The sequence below is a fragment of the Dermochelys coriacea genome, chromosome 10, assembly GCF_009764565.3.
Source record: "Dermochelys coriacea isolate rDerCor1 chromosome 10, rDerCor1.pri.v4, whole genome shotgun sequence".
In the NCBI taxonomy this organism is placed as follows: domain Eukaryota; kingdom Metazoa; phylum Chordata; order Testudines; family Dermochelyidae; genus Dermochelys; species Dermochelys coriacea.
This window is the reverse complement of record NC_050077.1, coordinates 18,389,593-18,410,211: the sequence shown is the minus strand read 5'-3', so window position 1 is coordinate 18,410,211 and position 20,619 is coordinate 18,389,593. Positions and strand designations below refer to the sequence as shown.

General features: G+C 44.0%; 1 protein-coding gene across 1 annotated transcript in view; it reads right to left on the bottom strand.

Moving 5' to 3' along the window:
• Positions 1-14,118: 14,118 nt before the first annotated feature.
• Positions 14,119-20,619, bottom strand: part of SMG1 (SMG1 nonsense mediated mRNA decay associated PI3K related kinase) — a 121,864-nt gene continuing 115,363 nt past the window's right edge. Inside the window, 9 exon segments of the mRNA XM_038418662.2 lie at positions 14,119-16,773; positions 18,179-18,285; positions 18,372-18,510; positions 18,512-18,558; positions 19,678-19,784; positions 19,991-20,018; positions 20,021-20,063; positions 20,065-20,099; positions 20,102-20,201. Of these exon segments, the coding sequence (XP_038274590.1) occupies positions 16,696-16,773; positions 18,179-18,285; positions 18,372-18,510; positions 18,512-18,558; positions 19,678-19,784; positions 19,991-20,018; positions 20,021-20,063; positions 20,065-20,099; positions 20,102-20,201 (684 nt within the window). The 3' untranslated portion in view covers positions 14,119-16,695.

Sequence of the window (20,619 nt, the reverse complement as noted above, 5' to 3'; positions counted from 1 at the left end):
AGAGCGTTCATTGGTGGCCAAACTCTCCCGGGGCGGGGGGGCGGGGGGGGCTTTCTCCCTGGTCTGCCAAGTTCCTGGGGGCAATGGGAGGGGGAGTCCCTCAGCTGTCCCACGTTTCCCGGGGGCGGGGCGAGGGAGACCCGCCACCGTTCACAGCCCCCCCCCCCCCATCTATGAGGGGAGAGTCTCCCATTCACAGCTACTCCTCAGTGGGTGCTTTGCCCCTTGAGCGGGCGCCTGCCTCGGTAGTTGCCACAGGTACAAAAACAATTCCCAGGTTTCAGAGTAGCAGCCGTGTTAGTCTGTATTCGCAGAAAGAAAAGGAGGACTCGTGGCACCTTAAAGACGAACAAATTTATGTGAGCATAAGCTTTCGTGAGCTACAGCTCACTTCATCGGATGCAACAATTCACAGACAGTGGTCCATAAGGGCACAGCTGCAACTGGCACAGGCCTATGGGCAGCCCAGAAGACAACTCTGGACGAGCAAAAAGAAAAGAAAGCAGCAGAGTGGAATTAAAGGCCAAGCAAGTGGGGGATGGTGATAGTTGCTCCTGGGCAGAGCAGCACCCTCAGGTGGCTACGCCAGGAACACGCAGGGAACACCACATGCCAGAGAGATGCATCGTTCGGGGTGGGGGGTGGACAGAGCCCATCCGGTACATACTGCACGGTTTGGCCATAGCGGACGCAGTCCCCCTGCTTTTGGCAAATGGAAGAGCAGCTCTGGTCAGTAGTGGAATGGGTGGATGGAGCTAACAGGAAGGGAGGGCCAACAGAAGAACAAACAAAGTGGATACACAACCACAGAATGGTCTGAACTTCAGCTAAACCACTTCAAGCATTCAAAAACCATGAGTCATGCCTCCACCAGCTCGGTAGAGCGGTCCCATCTTGTGTAATTTTAAAATCAGATTCGATGTTTGATTTAATCAGTTGTCTCCAAGGAGCTGAGCCTTTATGCGAGAATTTCAGCTTTAGCTTAAAAAACAAGTTTTAAGCCCTCCTGATTTTGGAGAGGAGCTTGAAGACACGATTTGAGGGTATCCTAAAGACTCAGACACCAGAAGGTAAATAAAAAGAAAGAATGGTTACTTACTTTACAGTGACTGTGATTCTTCAGGCTGTGTTATCTATAGGAATTTTACTTTTAATGCACACATGTCTAAGATCAGATTATTTTGGTATGGGGCAGGAGTAGTCAATTTTTTGTCAAAGGTCCAAATGTCATGGTCAAGGTCCAGACTGCAGAGAAAATAATTTAAAAAAATAGCAAGTAAATAAAAAGGTATTGGGGGATCCATTCAAAAGTGCCTGGCAGTCTAGACTTGGTCTGCAGTCTGCCTAGGGACTAGTGCTGATAGGGGGACAGTACCTATGCCCTAGACGTTATCACACATGCACACCCCCTCTCTGTTCCATCCCCACACAAAGGGCAGAACAGGTCCAACCATCCCTCAATTCCTTTGCCAATAAAGATTTCCAGGGGAGGAGACTGTGTAGTGGGGTGAAGCGAAGACAGGTCATGGAATTTGTGTAACCAACACACCTTGAAGAACCAGTTTTACTCTAAGGTAAGTAACCATTCTTTCTTCTTTCAGTGATTGTCCAGATGGATTCCACTACTGGTGATTAACAAGCAGTTGTCTGTGTGCTTGGAGATGGCAGAAGTGCCAGTTAAATAATGACTGCAAGACAGCTCTACCAAAATGGATACCAATTAGGAAGCCTCTGCCAAGAGTGTCTTGTAAAAGTGTGGAGTGAACTCCACAGCTAGCTGCCCTTCAAGTTTCAGAAATAGGGAAGTTCTTCTAACAGGCAGCAGAGGCAGCCTGAGCGCTAGAGGAATAAACCCTAATGGGTGCACGTGGATGGAAGTTTGCTGGCTCATAATGTGTTTTTGAGTCAGAGACCTATTTCAATAATCTTTGTGAGAATATTGCCTGTCCTTTAATCCTTTTAGAACTGGCCATGAATTGTCTAGGTGTGTTTCTGAATGATTATCCTGTTAACGGTAATATGACAGGGCCCTTACATTATCAATTCTATGAAGTTTAGCTTCCCCTGATGAGGAGAGGCTTGAGGAAGAAAACTAGGAGATGAATAAATCGATCCATACGGAACTCAAACAACTTTGGCCAGTAATTTGGGATGAGGCCTGACAGGGACCCCATCTTTATTAAACAATGTATAAGGGGGACTTAGCCTAAGGGCCTGAATCTCTCATACTCTTCAAACTGACATAATGGCTACTAAAAAGGCAGTCTTCAGTGGAAGTGGGAGAGGGAATAAGTGACCAGGAGTTCAAAGGGTTGGGAAGGGCCCATCAACCCTATTAATACTATATTGCGGTCCCAAGAGGACCGCTCCTGAACTGGGGGTGGTGGGGGGAAGAATACAAACAAGGCAACTAAGGAATCTAGACACTGTAGAACAGTGGTCACTAACCCATATAATCGCAATTGACTGGTCGATCCTGGAGCATCTGCCAGTCAATCATGATCTCTGGCTGCTAAAAATCCAGCGGCACAGCAGAGTTAAGGCAAGCTCCCTGCCTACCTGACGCCGCTCCCAGAAGTGGCCAGCATGCCCCCGCAGTCCCTGGGGGGTGGGGTGGGCTGGAGCAGAGGTCTCCGTGTGCTGCTCTGGCTGGAACTACCGCCCCTGCAGCTCCCATTGGCCAAGAACAGGGAACTGTGGCCAATGGGAGCTGAAGAGACAGTGCTTCCAGGCAGGAGCAGTGGATGGAGACCCCTGCCTCACCACCCCCTCAGGGGCCATGGGGGCATGCTGGTTGCTTCCGGGAGCAGCGTGGGGCAGGCAGGGAGCCTGCCTTAACTCCACTATGCTGCTGACTGGGAGCCGCCCACAGTAAGTGCCGCCCAGCAGGAGCTCACACCTCAGCCCTGAGCCCCCTCCTACACCCCAAGCCCCTGACCCAGCCCTAACCCCCTTCCCAGAGCCAGCACCTCAAACTCCTTCATGCATCCCAACACTCTGCCCCAGCGCAGAACCCCCTCCTGCACCCAAACTCCCTCCCAGAGCTTGTACCTCTCATCACCTGGTGCACCCCAATCCTCTGCCCCAGACTCAGCCCAAAGCCCCCTCCCACATTCTGAACCTCTTGGCCCCAACCCAGAATCCACATCCCCTCCCACACCCCAACCCCTGTCTCAGCCCAGTGAGGGTGAGGGAGTATGAGCGACAGAGGGAAGGGGGAATAGAGTGAGCGGGCTGGGGCAGATCCTAGGTTGCACTTAAATTCAAAAAGTGATCTTGTGCATAAAAAGGTTGGAAACCACTCCTGTAGAGTAAAAAAAAAAAAAAACAAACCCACAGTGTGGCTCTAGATAGAGTGATGTGAAGATAAAGCTGGTAAATAGACTCCCATGCAATAGAAAGTCCAGATTTTTTCTGGACTATTTACTAGCCCTATCACAGGTTTCAGAGTAGCAGCCTTGTTAGTCTGTATTCGCAAAAAGAAAAGAAGTACTTGTGGCACCTTAGAGACTAACAAATTTATTAGAGCATAAGCTTTCGTGAGCTACAGCTCACTTCATCGGATGCATTTGGTGGAAAAAACAGAGGAGAGATTTATATACACACACACAGAGAACATGGAACAATGGGTTTATCATACACACTGTAAGGAGAGTGATCACTTAAGATAAGCCATCACCAACAGCGGGGGGGGGGGGGGAAAGGAGGAAAACCTTTCATGGTGACAAGCAAGGTAGGCTAATTCCAGCAGTTAACAAGAATATCAGAGGAACAGTGGGGGGTGGGGTGGGAGGGAGAAATACCATGGGGAAATAGTTTTACTTTGTGTAATGACTCATCCATTCCCAGTCTCTATTCAAGCCTAAGTTAATTGTATCCAGTTTGCAAATTAATTCCAATTCAGCAGTCTCTCGTTGGAGTCTGTTTTTGAAGCTTTTTTGTTGAAGGATAGCCACTCTTAGGTCTGTAATCGAGTGACCAGAGAGATTGAAGTGTTCTCCAGCTGGTTTTTGAATGTTATAATTCTTGACGTCTGATTTGTGTCCATTCATTCTTTTACGTAGAGACTGTCCAGTTTGGCCAATGTACATGGCAGAGGGGCATCGCTGGCACATGATGGCAAATATCACATTGGTAGATGCGCAGGTGAACGAGCCTCTGATAGTGTGGCTGATGTGATTAGGCCCTATCATCATAGGGCCTAATCACATCAGCCACACTATCAGAGGCTATCATCATAGGGCCTAATCACATCAGCCACACTATCAGAGGCTATCATCATAGGGCCTAATCACATCAGCCACACTATCAGAGGCTATCATCATAGGGCCTAATCACATCAGCCACACTATCAGAGGCTCGTTCACCTGCGCATCTACCAATGTGATATTTGCCATCATGTGCCAGCGATGCCCCTCTGCCATGTACATTGGCCAAACTGGACAGTCTCTACGTAAAAGAATGAATGGACACAAATCAGACGTCAAGAATTATAACATTCAAAAACCAGCTGGAGAACACTTCAATCTCTCTGGTCACTCGATTACAGACCTAAGAGTGGCTATCCTTCAACAAAAAAGCTTCAAAAACAGACTCCAACGAGAGACTGCTGAATTGGAATTAATTTGCAAACTGGATACAATTAACTTAGGCTTGAATAGAGACTGGGAATGGATGAGTCATTACACAAAGTAAAACTATTTCCCCATGGTATTTCTCCCTCCCACCCCACCCCCCACTGTTCCTCTGATATTCTTGTTAACTGCTGGAATTAGCCTACCTGCTTGTCACCATGAAAGGTTTTCCTCCTTCCCCCCCCTGCTGTTGGTGATGGCTTATCTTAAGTGATCACTCTCCTTACAGTGCGTATGATAAACCCATTGTTTCATGTTCTCTGTGTGTGTGTATATAAATCTCTCCTCTGTTTTTTCCACCAAATGCATCCGATGAAGTGAGCTGTAGCTCACGAAAGCTTATGCTCTAATAAATTTGTTAGTCTCTAAGGTGCCACAAGTACTCCTTTTCTTTTTACTAGCCCTATATGGCTGAAAAGGGTGTTTTCGAGACAGCTAGTGATGAGATGCCGATATAAACTTCTTCCACTTAGGTTTTTAAGTCAGTCTAGTTGAGGCTTTTGTGCTTTAGGGCAGAATGTGAACTTTAGGTTCTTTTGGTGGATGTTAGCCAGTCAGTATCCAGGCGTCAGTTGTAACAATGCAGTGTTCAGTTGTAGTTTCATAGAACAACAGTCAGATCCTATGTTAGGCAAAGTGATCAGGGGACTGCGGTGAAAGGTTCATCAGATCCGAATAGCAGAACTGCCTGACCCAGGCCAGGGTTATCATAATCATGTATCCAGCATCTTGCCTTGGTTTCCTCAGCTTGTCAGCATCATGAGGACTAGGCAGAAGACATAGATAAGTCCTGGTATTCAGGGGATACGAAAGGCATTTAACAGGGAGCTTAGACTGGAGCCTCCTCTGGAGCAGAACACTTGGCATTTTTTGTTCTGGTTCCTGGTAAATAGATCTAGTGATGGGTATCCCCACTTGCAAAAGTTTCTCATCAACACTGGGTCCTTTATCAGCCACTCATGGTTGTCTGAGAATTAGCTACTATTGTGATTTGCCATCAAGTTCTGGGAGCCTGGAAAATGTAGGGCCTTGATGAACACAAGTAGTCCAGAACTGAATGGCCTCCTGACCAAGCAAAGATGACTTAGCTCCTTCTTATCTATGTGATCTGTCACCACTTGGATTTTGGATCCATGGAGTAGAGATATCTCCATCCTGTACTCTGCCCCTCTCCTGCCAGCATAAATCCAGAACCCACATCCTCTGCAGCCACCACCTCCTCAGCTCTGGTGACATTTGCCTCAACCCTGACCTTCCTTCCATCCCCACCTTCTCCATGTCCCACACCTGTCTCCACCCTTCTCATGCCACCATTCCTAACCTTATGCCCATCCTTCTTTCTCTCTCCCTCCTTCTCTTTGCTTTCCATTTCTGGAACATCCACTTCATCTTGAAAAAGATCCGTCATCCATGACCTCTTAATATATCCCTCCAGTTCCTGGGTATCACAGTGATCCTTTTGTCTGACACTGCCTCTGCAGCCACACTCCCCTCCTTGGATCAGACCAGATGAGGGTGTTGGGCTTCTCCTGTCCTCTTCCTGCCACTTCCAACACCTTCCCTCTTCCCTATCTTTCTCCTCTTTTGAACAGCACTGCATCTAATTCTCCACCCCTTTCCCCCCTCCTTTTTGCTGTCCTCTACAGTCCTTCCCATCAGCCTTCCTCTCTGATTTAGATTCCTGGCTTGCTCTCTTCCTCTGTGCCTCACAATCTCCAAGTCTTTCATGTTGACAACTTACTGGACCCCTTAGCTACACATTTCCTCACCAGCACCTCTTCATTCAACCTGCAGCCACCGAACAGGCTTGGATTTGGTTATGACCAAGTTATCTCTCCGACCTCTCTGGTGCTCTCAGCTGGTCTCCCTCAACATCGTCTATCAGCTCCCTGCCCCCACCTCATGCCCTATTTCTTGGGCTTTCTGTGACTTCCTGTCCATCAGCATTGAATTGTTTGCTCTCAGCACTCTCCTCCCTGCATCTTTTTCCTTTCTTCCATTGATACAGCTGTTGATTCTCTCCATGCTTCACTCTCCTCCACAACTTGATTCTTTTGCCGCTCTCTCCTGTCACAAGGTCTGCCCTCCAAATCCCCAGCCCTGGCTCATCCCCAACATCCACTTCCTCTGTTCTTGATCTCGTGCTGCAGTCTCTCTGGTGGAAATCCCGTGATCAGGCGGTCTTGCTCCATAACAAATGAATTCTCTCCTCTTTCAGTTCTCCCATTTTCAAAGCTAAACAGTTCTACTTCAACTTCTCTGCCTTTTTTGCCACATTTGACTCATTCCTCACACCTTCCTTCCTACTTCCATTTTTCTTTGCACAGGATGTTGCTGATTTGTTTCAAGTGGAAACTGACAAAAGACAATGTGACTTTTCTCCTCCCCTCAAATCGCCTTGAATTCCCCCTTACAACTCTCTCGTCTTCCTCCTCAGTCACAGACACACAATTTCTTCTTCGAGTGATTACTCATACCGCTTCCAATTAGGTGTGTGCGCGCTGCATGCAGAGTTATTGGAAAGTTTTTCCCTTAGCAGCACCCATCAGGTTGGCTTTGGAGCCCACTGGAGTGGCAACTTCATGGTACTTGATATATGATCCTGCTGACCCAGCGCCTCCTCAGTTCCTTCTTACCGCCAGTGACGGTCGTTGGAACTGTGGCATCTTGCTCAGCAAGTTCTACCATGTTTTCCTAGCTTTGTTTGTTTCTTGTTCTCTGTACTTATTAGTTAGTTCTTAGTCATTAGTTAGCAGTTGGGTTGGGGAGTTTACCCTCTATCCTGACCGCTTTTCCTTGGGAGGGCTTACATGCCCAAGTCCCAGGGGTTCAAGTCTTGCAAGTCCTGCAGCAAGCCCATGCCAACGGGCGACCCCAACGACACTTGTCTGGGGGAGGCTCACTGAGTCGACAAGTGCAGGATTTGTAAGGGGTTTTGCCCCAGAATGAAGGAGCAAGACGTTTGCCTCAAGCAGTTCCTTATGGAGGCGGCACTTAGTCCACAGCCTCCAGTGGTGCGGCGGGACCTGGTGCCAAATTCATCCGTGCGTAGCACCCCAACAAATGTAGTGGAAGCAGCACCACAGAAGGACTCAGGCAGAGACTCACGGCACCACTGCTCCCTGGTGCCAAAGCGGCACCGGAAGCAAGGGAGGAGCAGCTCTCTGTCCCAGAGGTCCACCCCTCTGGAGCTAGCCAATGGGGTGTGTCCTCGAGAGGAGCACCCAGTGCTGAAGTCTGCGGAGATGACACCGTTGACTTCGGCCTCGCAAGGGGGACTGTCGAGTCCGGTGCCGTTTGACTCCCCGGCCCAGGTCATCGAGGAGGTGGAACTTTTGAGGCTGCGAGGCACCTCATCGCCATAACAGCGCTGAGGTCACCCACCCTTTGCACCAAGCCTTTGGTACCGCACCAAGTGGCACTGTCCCGAGGCAAACCGGTGATGCTCCGTCCCTCAGCACCACTGATAAAATCACAGCATCGCTCGCACTTGTAACACCGGTCACACTCACGACACCAATCCAGGTGGTGCCAGCACTTCCGCTCGTGACGCCAATCTGTGTGTCGATCCGTGTCACGCAGCAGGTTCTGCTCCTGGCGCCACTCAGGGACCCCATGGAGCTCCAGATCACAGCATCAATCCAGGTCTTGGCACCACTCCTCAGATCAGCTCCAGTCAGAATCACCCTGGCCATCGCGGTCCAGATCCCGATCTTCAGACGCGGAGACGGGATCTAGATACTCCGAGTGGGGATGGTACTGGTTGGGCCGTGAATGCTCTAAGGTGGAAGCAGGACCATGGCCTGTTCAGTGGCAGGGACCAGCGCAGTGGCCATTTTGAACCCCCTGTGCGTACCACCAAGCCCAGGGCGCCCAGTCTGAAGGCTCCCAATCGGCCACTTCTGAACCGCAGGTGCTGGAGGCTACCGCCAGTCGCCCCACCCCTAGGGGTGCAGAGGAGGTGCCGTGCCCGTGCCCCACCCCCCATGGAACCAACTCCAACTCCAGTTCCTGAGCAGGACCCTGGTCTTCCTGGTTGAGCCAGCAGGACAGGACAGGAGGTCCCTGAAAAGCAGGAGGACCCTGTTCCCCCATTAGCCTCCTCATCGTCCTCCCCAGACGAGGCCGTTGCAAGCACTTCTGTCTCCGGACCCCCCTCCATAGACAGCTGCTCCCACCAGGACCTCCTTTGCAGGGTAATGCACAACATGGGTCTGCAGGCCAACGAGGTTGTGGAGTTGGAGGACCCGATGGTTAACATCTTGCCCCTGGAAGATCCTTCAAGGGTGGCTCTGCCCATCATTAAGTCCATACAGGCCAATGCCAAGACCGTCTGGCAGACCCCGGCCTCCATCCCTCCCACCGCCAAGTACGTTGAGAGGAAATACTTCATTCCATCGAAGGGGTACAATACCTCTTCACACACCTACAGTCTTGTTCATTGGTGGTTGCAGCAGTGAACGAGAAGGAGAGGCAAGGGCAACAAGCTCCAGCGCCTAAGTCCAAGGATGCCAAGTGCCTGGACTTCTTTGAGCGTAAGGTGTACTTGATAGAGGGGGTGGAGGGGTTCCTAACTCAGGATTGCCAATCAGCAGGCAATTCTGAGACAGTATAGCTTCAACTCCCGGAACTTGATGCTCAGGTTCAAGGAGTTCGTGCCAACAGAGTCCAGGGAGGAGTTTGGAGCGATAGTGGAGGAGGGCAAGGCAGTGGCATGGACCTCTTTACAAGCCTCACTGGACGCTGCGTACTCGGCGGTGGTTAAATGCCTCACAGCCAATTGTCGAGGTAAGGGTAAATCTGGAAACCCCGATGCCTGAGGTAAGACACCATCACCGACATGCACTTTGTAAGCACTCTTGGGGTTGTCGCCAGGCCGAACAGGAGCACCGCAAACTGGTAGTGAGCGGATCGCACCATGAAATGTGGGAAACGTCTGTGCCTGTGGAATGTCGATACGTGAAAGTAAGCGTCCTTCAAATAGAGGGCAGCGTACCTGACTCCTGGATCCAGGGAAGGGATAATGGAAACCAGGGAGACCATGCAAAACTTCAACTTCTTGAGGCATTTGTTGAGATCTTGCAGGTCCAGGATGGGCCTTAGACCCGCTTTGGGATTAGAAAGTAACAGAAGTAAAAACCCCTGCCCCTGTAATTTAAAGGGACCTCCTGCATAAGCAGACTATCATGAGAGGGGTCCCTGAAGAGGGACAGGGAAGGGGAATGTGAGGGGGGACAGAAAAACTGGAGGGTATAACCCTGAGCCACAGTGCTGAGGACCCAACGGTCCAAAGTCATAGAGTCCCAGGCGGGGAGGAAAGGGGACAGGTGGTTGGAGAAATGCCGGGAAGCAGGATCCAGGACACAGGCTGGCAGGTTGCCCTTGAGTGCACCCTCAAAATGCCCGCTTACCACCCTGTTGGCTACAAAGTTTTTTAAAAGTAATACTTAGCACTTATAGTGCTTTTCATCTATAGATTTCAGAGCATTTCACCTAAAAGAGTAAATATTATATCCATTTTATAGATAAGGAAATGGAAGTCAGAGAGAGTTTAAGTGACTTGCCATGAAGGCACTATGGTAAGTTAATGGCAAGGTTGAGCATAGAACCAAGGTTTCCTGACTCCCAGCGTGGTGCCTCTCCAGCAGACCATGCTACCTTTTCTTAGTTTCCTACAAGACTAGTATAAAACCCCATTGATAACAAAAACCTAATTTTGACTAGATTTCAAAGGAAGTTGAGAATTACTGTATAACCGTGGGGATAATTAATAGGGCATGTTAGCCCCTAACTGATCATCTTCACTTATGGGGTTAAAAGTATGTCACGGCTGTTAATCATAGATTAAATGTTTTAGGATATTTACATGTTAAGACTGAAGACTAGACTGGTGAAAATGTAACAGCTTTTCAAGCTATTAGTCCACCAGGGCAGTACAGTACAACCATGCACTGGGAAACAGGACCAACAAGGCACTCCAGACAACTTAACTACCAGGGATCAACAAAAATTATTTTTTATTAAATATGTATGTAAAATTGCTAATACAGCTGCATTAAAGGGTCTTTCCTATTGATCCAGATAGTCAAGAAGGAAAGCTAAAATAGGCAAAAGATCATGAAGCACCTACAAAGCATTAAAGGAAAAGGAAAAAAGTAGATATTGGTTTAGCAAAGGCAAGTTTGATTACTGGAAAACGTGTTCACAACTTCATAATTTTACCTTGAGTTTTATGACTTGATATTTTTATCAGTTTCATCACGTATATTTAAGGTTGTATATTATGGGCCCCATTACCACAGTAGCTGAGCACCTCACAATCTTGTAGCGTATTTATCTTAATAACATCCCTGGGAGGTAGGGAAGTACTATCCCAATTTTACAGATGGGGAACGAAGAGACTAAGAGACTTATTCAAGGTCACACAGGCAGAGTAAGGAATTGAGTCAGGGTCTCCCAAATCCAAGGTTAGCAACCTAACCACTGGACTAATACTTCCTCCATCTATGTGAACTTACAACGCTAATTCACATTAGACTTGGAACTGGTACTGTAGCTTTTTCCTGTACTAAAGTTCCACTATCAATATTTGTGTTACAACTGAAAACTACAAAGCCACTTGGAATTTAACTTTTATGAGAAATTAATTCACGAGGACCTGAAAATGGTGGCTTAATGGCCAGTTTACTGAAGATAAAACCCATGGGTAAAATTCTCACGAGTTACAAAGTACGGCTCCAATTATCTTAGCTGAGGAAAGTGCACGTGATGGAGTGTATTTTCTAAATAGACAACCTACCCTAAATTCTATTACTGAGGGACAATCTTCACTCTAATATATTTGCCTTTCCACATCGAACTCTGTACAACTTTTCATGAGTGAGGTACCCGAGTATTCGGATTCTAATATTTAAACTGTATTGTTAAAATTATATTCACCTCAATTTGGGTTATTGCTGATCATGTACTATATGTATCTTATGACTTTTAAAACAAACTTTGTATTTGTGCATAATCTAAGCACTATACCCAGGTGTACAGACACTATTTTCTTAACCTGTGTATTATATAAATTTAACATTAGCTTTAATAACATTTTTAATTCTGATTTTGCATAGCAAAGCCAAACAGCTTTTCCAACCTGCAGAAAATAATTCTGTTCTTTTAGTATGGGCCCTCAGGAAAAATTAGGTATTGAATGTCAGTTTTGTTAAAGGATTATTCCATAGTTTATGTATATGGCTTTGTATCAAAAGATATGCTATTGTTGGCCCTTTTTGATCCAAGTGGGTAATCAAAGTTCACGGCTTTGTGGGTTTTCAGTTGGAAACAGAAATTTGTGATAGCTAGGTATTTATTTAATGCTATCTTGTTTATTTACAAGGAATGTACAAAGCCCTGTATCTCTGTATGCAGAGGGAACCAATAAAAAAGGATAAGTTTTTAGCTTACCAGCTCCCCAAACCACATTAGCCAACACCAGACCCAAAAAACTTTCTCTGGGGGTCATTGTGCTCACAGGCTACTGGTTAGCTTTCTTTCCTTTTTTCCCCCGTTGCAATTTTGGATGGCATTATGGGATAGAAAAAGTTATAAGATGGGAACTTGATCCCTTGATCCTAGTCACTGCTGTGCTACTTGGTTCTGCCCCAAAATGCATTGTGAAAATTTCCCAAGAATGTGCCAGGTAGTGGTGAGTGGCACTGGAATACCTACCTGTGCATTGACACAAGCACTCGTGGTGCACACACACAGTGCCAACAAAGTAGCCATGTGTGCTCATGCCCAAGTGATATACTAACTCTGGCAGCTTTATGTCAATGTCTCTTTTCTGGGCTTAGGTTCTGCAACACAATAAGAGCTGGGCCACCTAAATTGGTGGCTAATAACCACCCCTTTCTGTCCCTCTTCTCAGTCATTCGAGTTATAATGTTGAACTGAGCCAAATAAGTCTCCAAGAGAGTTTTCCCCTCAAAGATAGTGGGGCTTTTGCATCATTTGAGCTGAGACAACCTGATCTCTCCCCTCAGGGCATATGTGGGTTACAAATGGGGTAGAAAACCATTGTAAATGTCTGGTCTTATCCAAGTCTTCTGGTTGGCTCAATTCCTTATTCAGGTCGTTATCTTCCACTATGGTCAGTGAGTGACTGATTTCCTTCTGTAGCTGAATTTTCAGCTCAAGTTCTTACTGCAGTTCATCTTAGCAAGTTCCAAACTGGACAAAGCCTTTTTGGTCTGCATTATTTTGTGGAAAAACTTCTGGTCTATGGTAGTCAGATTATTGATCACCTCATCAATCTGTTTCACCATTCCATCCTGGGTGTGTTGCAGCTGGGTTTCCTCAATCTGTCCTGGCACTTTGTAGCTGCTGCTCCAAACAGGGATCTCATCTCAGCCTGCAAGCCATCTCTGAGCCCTTTCTGGGAAACCTCCAGATCTTGTTTTAATTCCATTGGCAAAGTCTCCAGTTCCTGTTTTAGGTCTTGTTTTAAATCCTGCTGGCCGTTTCTGATTTCCACAAGCAACTCCATTTATTTGGTCCATCTTGGTTCAACAGGATACCAGCTCACAATCTCTCTCCTTGAAAAAATGAATCCTACTCCTGACAACAGTGAAGCCCCTTTTGAACTGAGCAACTAGTCAAAGTTCAGGACCCTGGGGATATAGAAATTGGGGGTAGTCACATTTCTTTGATGCATTCTTGTTTATTTACAAAGTCTCATGTCTCTGAATGCAGAAGGAACCAAGAACAAAAAGGAGCAGTTTCATAGTTTACCAGCCCCAACCCCCAAACCTCTACAAACCCAAACCCAAAAGCTCTCTAGTTTTTTCCATAGTCACATGGTACTCACAGACTATTGCTTGTCTCTTGCTTTTTTTCCTCTTGCAGTCTTATCTGTTCCTAGTTTCTTTCTGTGTTCTCTTACACCCACACCTACAACCATTTGGTCATAATACCCAGTCAATCCCTCTACCCCCTTGGTGCTAGTTTCTGGACAGACTCTTTTAGGCTTTGTTTTAGGTGTGGCCCCTTAACTGTCTCTTACAACTATCTTAAATGGAGGACTGGTTTATGCATTAGCTTGGAGGTTTAAACTCAGCCCATAACATAGTTTCATCCAGCTCATAAAACTGTCTCATCTTTTAAAAAATGTAATTAGATTAAGCCCTCTATTAAGATCTAATTTATAAACAGATTCTACTGTTCACAGATTGCACTTCAGGTTTACCTAACTTTATACTGAATCTGCATATTTACCAAGAAAAATGTTTATAACCCCAGTTCGTTGAGGCTCCAATACTACAAAAACTTAGCATGTGAGAAGTCCTACTGAAGTCAAAGTTATACATATGCTTAATTCTAAAGGCCTACATCTGGCACTTGCTGGCTATTTAAGATGATTTAATTTTGTTCCTCTCCCTACAACTTACAAAAACAGAAGTAATTTAGAATACCATCGAAGGAAACCAAGAATACAAGCTGATTTTCTTTTTAAACTTTATTCAGTTAGGCAATAAAGAACCCATCTCCACACAAGCGTTTCATTTCTGGATAGCAGAGGTATAATACATGAGCCACAGGTGAGTGCTTTAACCTTCCCCCTCCCCCAGCTTCCAAGAAATAAAACAGCATGTATAATACAGTCTTATTACTATGGTGCTCCAATACAGATTGTAAGGTTATTTGAAAGTGGAGAAAAAGTAAAATGGACTAACAGTGTGAGTGTCTTGTTAGGCATACGAATCTTCTTTGCTTTAACATTCAAACACTGTATTACTTGCAATACATGTCATGGCAGAGAGTTTCGAAAGCATTGATATTGGAATGCATTTGTCAATAAACAGCCTGTGACTTCCCTACACCTAGTCAGGCAATCAGAATGCATAAAAGGCCATAGTTTTGTTGGAATATCTTACACTTAAAGCGTATGTCCATGAAAGATTGGCAAAAGGAGAGTGAACGCAGATCTGCCTAGGACCTACTGAGAAGGCAGAACAGGTAACACACGGTAAATATGTAAAATAATGTATGTTCTTCTGTTACTATGCCTGTTAATTTGTGTTATTTGATAATCACTAATCTAGCTAAAGGGCTAAGCTCTCCACTCACAGAAGCAAGTGCAACTCCATTAACGTCAATGAAAATTGTGTCAGCTCATGCAAGTGGTGAACTTGGCCCAAGATTTTTAATTATGATTACATTTTGATTTAAAATAATCATTTTGGGTAGCTCAGTATTTAAAGTGTGTTTTTACTCTGAAAAGTGGCTAAAATGGCACAAGTTCTAAAGTTCTACGTGGTTAAAATGGAATTCCAAGTTTATCATCTTTTAATGGCTTTCATACCAGATTTGCTAAGTTTACAAATAGAGAATCTGGGATCAGAGGGTCAAGCAATGTCCTTTCTGTCTTGGACATTACCATTAGTAATAGATTCTGTAATTGGAACAGAATTGTGCTAAGTGCATGAGCCAGAAAAAGAACCAGCTCTTCTCTTCCATAGTATGGCATAGTCAATATAGTCTAAAGAATAAAACAGTGGAAAAAAATATTTTAATCAATAGGCAGATATGACAGTACAAACTGGATATAGATCTGTTAAGTAGATGCCATTTTTATAGAAACTTTTCCGACCAAAACCACACTTTGAGTGCAAAGCTTAATTTAAGTAAATCTTGATGGTAAGAAATTAATCATCAATGCATTATTGAACCATCATCTACTGAAGTCCTATGGCAAAGCAAAAATTACTTTGCACAAATCTTTTCAAATAAGTTGAACAAAAATTGGATAGTCCTTCATTTTAATATTATATGTATAGGTCCTGAAAACCACAGTAAACTGAAGCACAATAATTTACAAGTGTAAATTAAAGTATTAAGAAAGTGAATTAAAAAGCATATCACTCTACCTCCACCAGAACATCACTTTATTGTTTGTTTATCTGTCATCAACAATGTAAAACTCTACTAGATACTCTATCCTGGTTTTTAAAAAGGTAAAGATTACATTGGATTAGCTACATTTTACCAAAGAAACTACAGCAATCACAGTAGAATGAGATTTGAAGGACAATTCTGAATTACAAAAAAGTGTACACTGCAAGCAGAGGGAAGTGCACATTAAATCAAATGCCTGCTAGATTCATTACTTTTAAATGCACAGTGACAATCTTGAGAAACTGTACATGATAAAAATCACAGAAATGATTTTAAAGTAACCAAAATTACATTTTGCATTTGATCAGCCAACTCAGAAATAATCAATGAATGTTCAATATTTTCAGTGCTTTTGGAAAATTTCCTGTTTACCAAACAAAAATTATGTTAATTTGACTAAACTGTGAAATACAAGGATTGAAATAAAAAGTATATTGGAAGTACACCTAAACTACAAGAATAAGCCAAGGAGGCGGGACAAGGGGGGGGGGGGAAGGGAAGACACAAAAGGCTTTTTCTTCTATCTCAGAAGTTCTTCCAATGTAGTGTGCATCTGATACCGCTCTTGCTTTCAGTCCATTTCTGAAGTTCATATCTTGTAGCCTTTTTATACTAACTGGTCAACTCAACAGCACTGTTGCCAACCAACAAGAGTAACAAGAATCTAAATGCATCAAATCTCCCTTTGTTGTGATTTCTTCACGGCCCCATTTTTTCTGTTTTTCTTTGAACAGGGTTTGATGTTTCCTGAATTGTTCACTGGGTCAGGTGGAATTGAGTTCCAATCACTCCGCGGTTTGTAGCATTCCGATTTCTTTTCTGCAGCTAACCCCCTGACACGTTTGCAGTTCTTCTGTAGCAGAAAGACAACCGTGTTGTTCAGGCAGTGAGCTTTCACCCTTGACCCTGGGGGGTTGCAGACCATTGTGTTTAGCATATCCCTGAGTGCAGCTATCCTGCAGGATTCACTTCCCAGTGCACCGAGATTTCCTAGGTTTCCTCAGATGAAACCCCAGTATGCATCACCACCGGCTGTGGTGCAGCTATGGATGCCTGAGGCCGAGTTGATTCTGGTGGATGTCTGACCTTGCTGAACCAGACTGATCTGCTTTCTTCCTATTCATACCCAGGCTGTCCAACCTTCATACAGCTGAGCCAAGTTATCTAGATTAGTTGCTTCCTTAATCACAAAGTCAACCTATTAAAGAGATAAATAAATAACAGTTATTAAAACTAGTGCAACTGAATGCATTTTCATATCATAGTTAACTGTTAAAAGTACTTGCTGACTAGGCCTTAACATTTAGAAACTTTTGTAGTGAATTTCTAAGTAAATTTTAATTATTCAATTAATTTATTCATTCAAAGTTACATAAGAACGGCCATACAGGATCAGACCAATGGACCATCTAGCCCAGTATCTTGTCTTCCGACAGCAGCCAGTGCCAGATGCTTCGAAGGAATGAACAGAACAGGCAATCATTCAATGATCCATCCTGTGTCGTCTACTCCCAACTTCCGGCGGTCAGAAGCTAGGGACACCCAGAGCATGGTGTTTCATCCCTGACCACCTTGGCTAATAGTCATTGATGGACCTATCCTCCATGAACTTATCCAATTCTTTTTGAACCCTGCTATAGTTTTGGCCTTCACAACATCCCCTGGAAACAGTTCCACAGATTGACTGTGTTGTGTGAAGTACTTCCTTTGTTTGTTTTAAACCTGCTGCCTATTATACAAAAGTTTCAAGAAAGGAAAGACCAAGTATCCTCTTTAAAGCCCCAGTGCTGCAAACATTTAAGAACATGCTCAGCTTTTCATATATACATAAATTACATGGCCAGAAATGATTACAATCATCCAGCACCTCCTGCATAGCAGGCCATAGGACTTCCTTGAATTCCTGTTTGAACTAGATAGGTTCCATTGACTTCAATGGCACTACTTACGTGTGTAAAATTAAGCATTTGTTTGTAATGCTGAAATTCACAGGGAAATTATGCCCTTTATGTTACTCATTCAAGACATGGAGTTGCAAAGCTATGCACAAAAGACAACAATTCTGATGCATGAAAAAAGGAATACAATATAGTTCACACTTAGTTGTGTTGGCTCTGCAGAGCTAACAAGAATGAGAACTTTTGGGTCACTAAAGTAAATATATATGACATAGGCAGCACGATGTTCAGTAAAAACTAGATGGAATATTACAGATGCACTTTACACCAGAGCCTTCCTACTCTGCAGTGACTCTCTGCATATATAGCCTAAACTTGCAGTGGGTGCTTTTGCTCCGACACTGTATTGCAAAGGCACGTCTTATTTGTTGTTCACTATCACACGCCCCTCTTCCTGCTCTCCCAAACTAGATCTAGTGTAGCAATACTGATTCCCATTTTATCCCTCCCACTGACCCTCTTTTCATTAAACAACCAGGACAGAGCACAATATTCCAGTGTGGATTAACCAATCCTAAAACCACTCACTGTAGGTTTCAGTTTTGCAGTCAAGCTTTAAAGAAAGATAAATAAGTAAACTGATCATTTATTGACAAGTATTGTTAACAAGGACTGGTACTTAAACTTTTATGAAATTCAACTCACCTGTTCAGCAACAGACATTCTCCTGTTGGGATCCACATCTCGGCCCTCTAACTTGGCTTTGACTCGCTTCCAGACACTAACTGCATATGAATTCCTTTCTTGCACTGCTAAAAATGCAAATTCAAACCATCAGCTACATTTAACAGTACATATAGGAGCACGTTAACACATTTTACAACAATTTTTACTCCACTATTTACCCTTCCTGTTTTAGGGTCCCTGACGGCTTTTTTAGGACTACAGGCGACACTTTTGCCAGTTCCTGGAACCGTGCTTGGAGGAGTATCTGCTGACGTAGCAAGATTTTTCTGAACTGGCTTTCTTGCATTCTGCGGACATGACCTCTGGCTGGGTCTTCTGTCCTGTATTGCTACGCACTGCTGTAAAGAAATGTTTAATCATTTGAGCAACAGAATATAGAAAAGTATTACTAAAACTGATTTGTTTTACACTCAAATTTAAATGTAAAAATTAAAATTCTAAATAAGAGGAAATATATATAAACAGGTCAGTAACTTGCTAGTTCTCTAAAACAAGTTCCTGGGAGATGATTAGTAGCCGGAGAGTGATTAGTAGCCCATTAACAACTAGCATATGAATGAATAAGCAAATTCAACTCCATAGCCCTGGGATTTGGATTCCTGACACTAAATAGATATTTTTTAAAAAATTGTAAATTGGCCTTCTCATCCATCCACAAATCCTGTCCAACTACTAAACAGCTGCATTAGCCTCGGCATATTGCTCTCTTCTGCCCCTTAAGTCTCTGATTTTGCCTTCTTTGCCTCCTCTCTCCAGCTCCTATGACCTTTCCCATCCTCCCCTTCTTTCTTCTGCACCCAGCCTGGAGCTACCTGTCTCTCAAGGCAGCTTCACCTTTACTAGCTAAGCAGATTACTGGCCTTTTGGTTTCCCATCCACCTTTTCTCCATATGCTCCTCTACCCCACAGGCCTGAGGAGAATGTGGCACTCCAGAACTTTTCTTAACTGGGCCATTTGTGTGACAGCCTGGTCTAAGTTGCTTGCAGTCACCTCCAGATGCCTACAGCACACACATCTGCTGTGAATGTACATTACTATTGAACTGTGCGTGCAGAATGGACTGAAGGAAGCTGTAGAAATGGTTTACAAGGCAGATCAATGTTAATTTTCAAAAAAAAATTAGGCTTAGTATAGAATTTGTCATGCTTATTTTCAACCCCGACAAAAATTTGGAAAGTCTGAATGAAAACTCGATCAGCTATTTAAGAACTGTCCTTTTCAGACTAACAGTTCAAACATAGTTTGGCTAAAACTAATATTTTTAATTAATACTTGGTATACACACACGTAGTCTGAGAGAAATACCTGTTCCACCAAGTTTGATTTTTTTCTCTTTCAGAAATAGGTGTAGGAAGTGTGCCAAAACAGTACACCTGTAGAAATTTAGTCCTTTATTTTCCTATTATTTTTAAAAAATTCTCTATCATGTTTGATTTGATACTTTCCCAAATGTTACCTGCAGCAAAGGTTGGCTGATAAGTAGTAGCTGATGTTGGGCTTGAACATTCATTTGATGTATCCGTGACTAAGGGTGATGCAAAACTCACTAGATTATTGTAGACACTAGGAAACATAATAAAGTCCATAAATATTTATACATTCAGCTATAGTATGCTGCTTGAAAATTCCAAATGAAAACCTGAGTAAAAATGAAGTGAAATTCTGCAAACAGATTGGAAAAGAACTAGAATGGTATATATGTCTGAATTTATTTACATATGTACACAGAAAAGAAAATTCTCTACAACCATACAAAAGATATAGCTTACCTTTGACTCTGTGTTTTGAGTTCTTTCAGGTGGAAGTTATTTCCTGTAGCATTTCAACATGCTCCTGATTGCGGGACCTGACCCATAGCTTGAACTAATGTAAACAAACTGTCTGAATATTGTCTTGCCATGATTTATATTCACCCAAGAACTGCCTAACACTATTCTCATAGGGAACATCTTCACCATCTGCCAGAGCAGCTTCTTCATCCTATAAACAAACAAAGAAACTAGGTGTTAAGATTCATGTTTGCTTTGTTCTGCATCATAGAAAAGCTTAGCAGTTGCCCTGTCTCTACAGCCTTTGATGGGTTTTTCCTATGACAACACCACGTACATAAGTGACTGTAATTTCAATATAAGAAATTTTTCTTCAAGTTAGATAAATCTGAAAAGGAAATGTTGGACATGTCCAGCATTTTAAAAGGTTTGTTGCGCAGCGTGTGGATTAAAACAGAAACAGAGACCTACGTACAAAAAAGGCAAGCCTTAGGTCTACCAATATATGATCAACCTGTATCACTCCGACCTGAACCCCTTTACTCAATATAACCTTGAGTAAAATTTCTTTAATCTCAAAGTGTTAATCTGTTTCAACCCTATGTACGTGTGCAGGAATCACCATTATT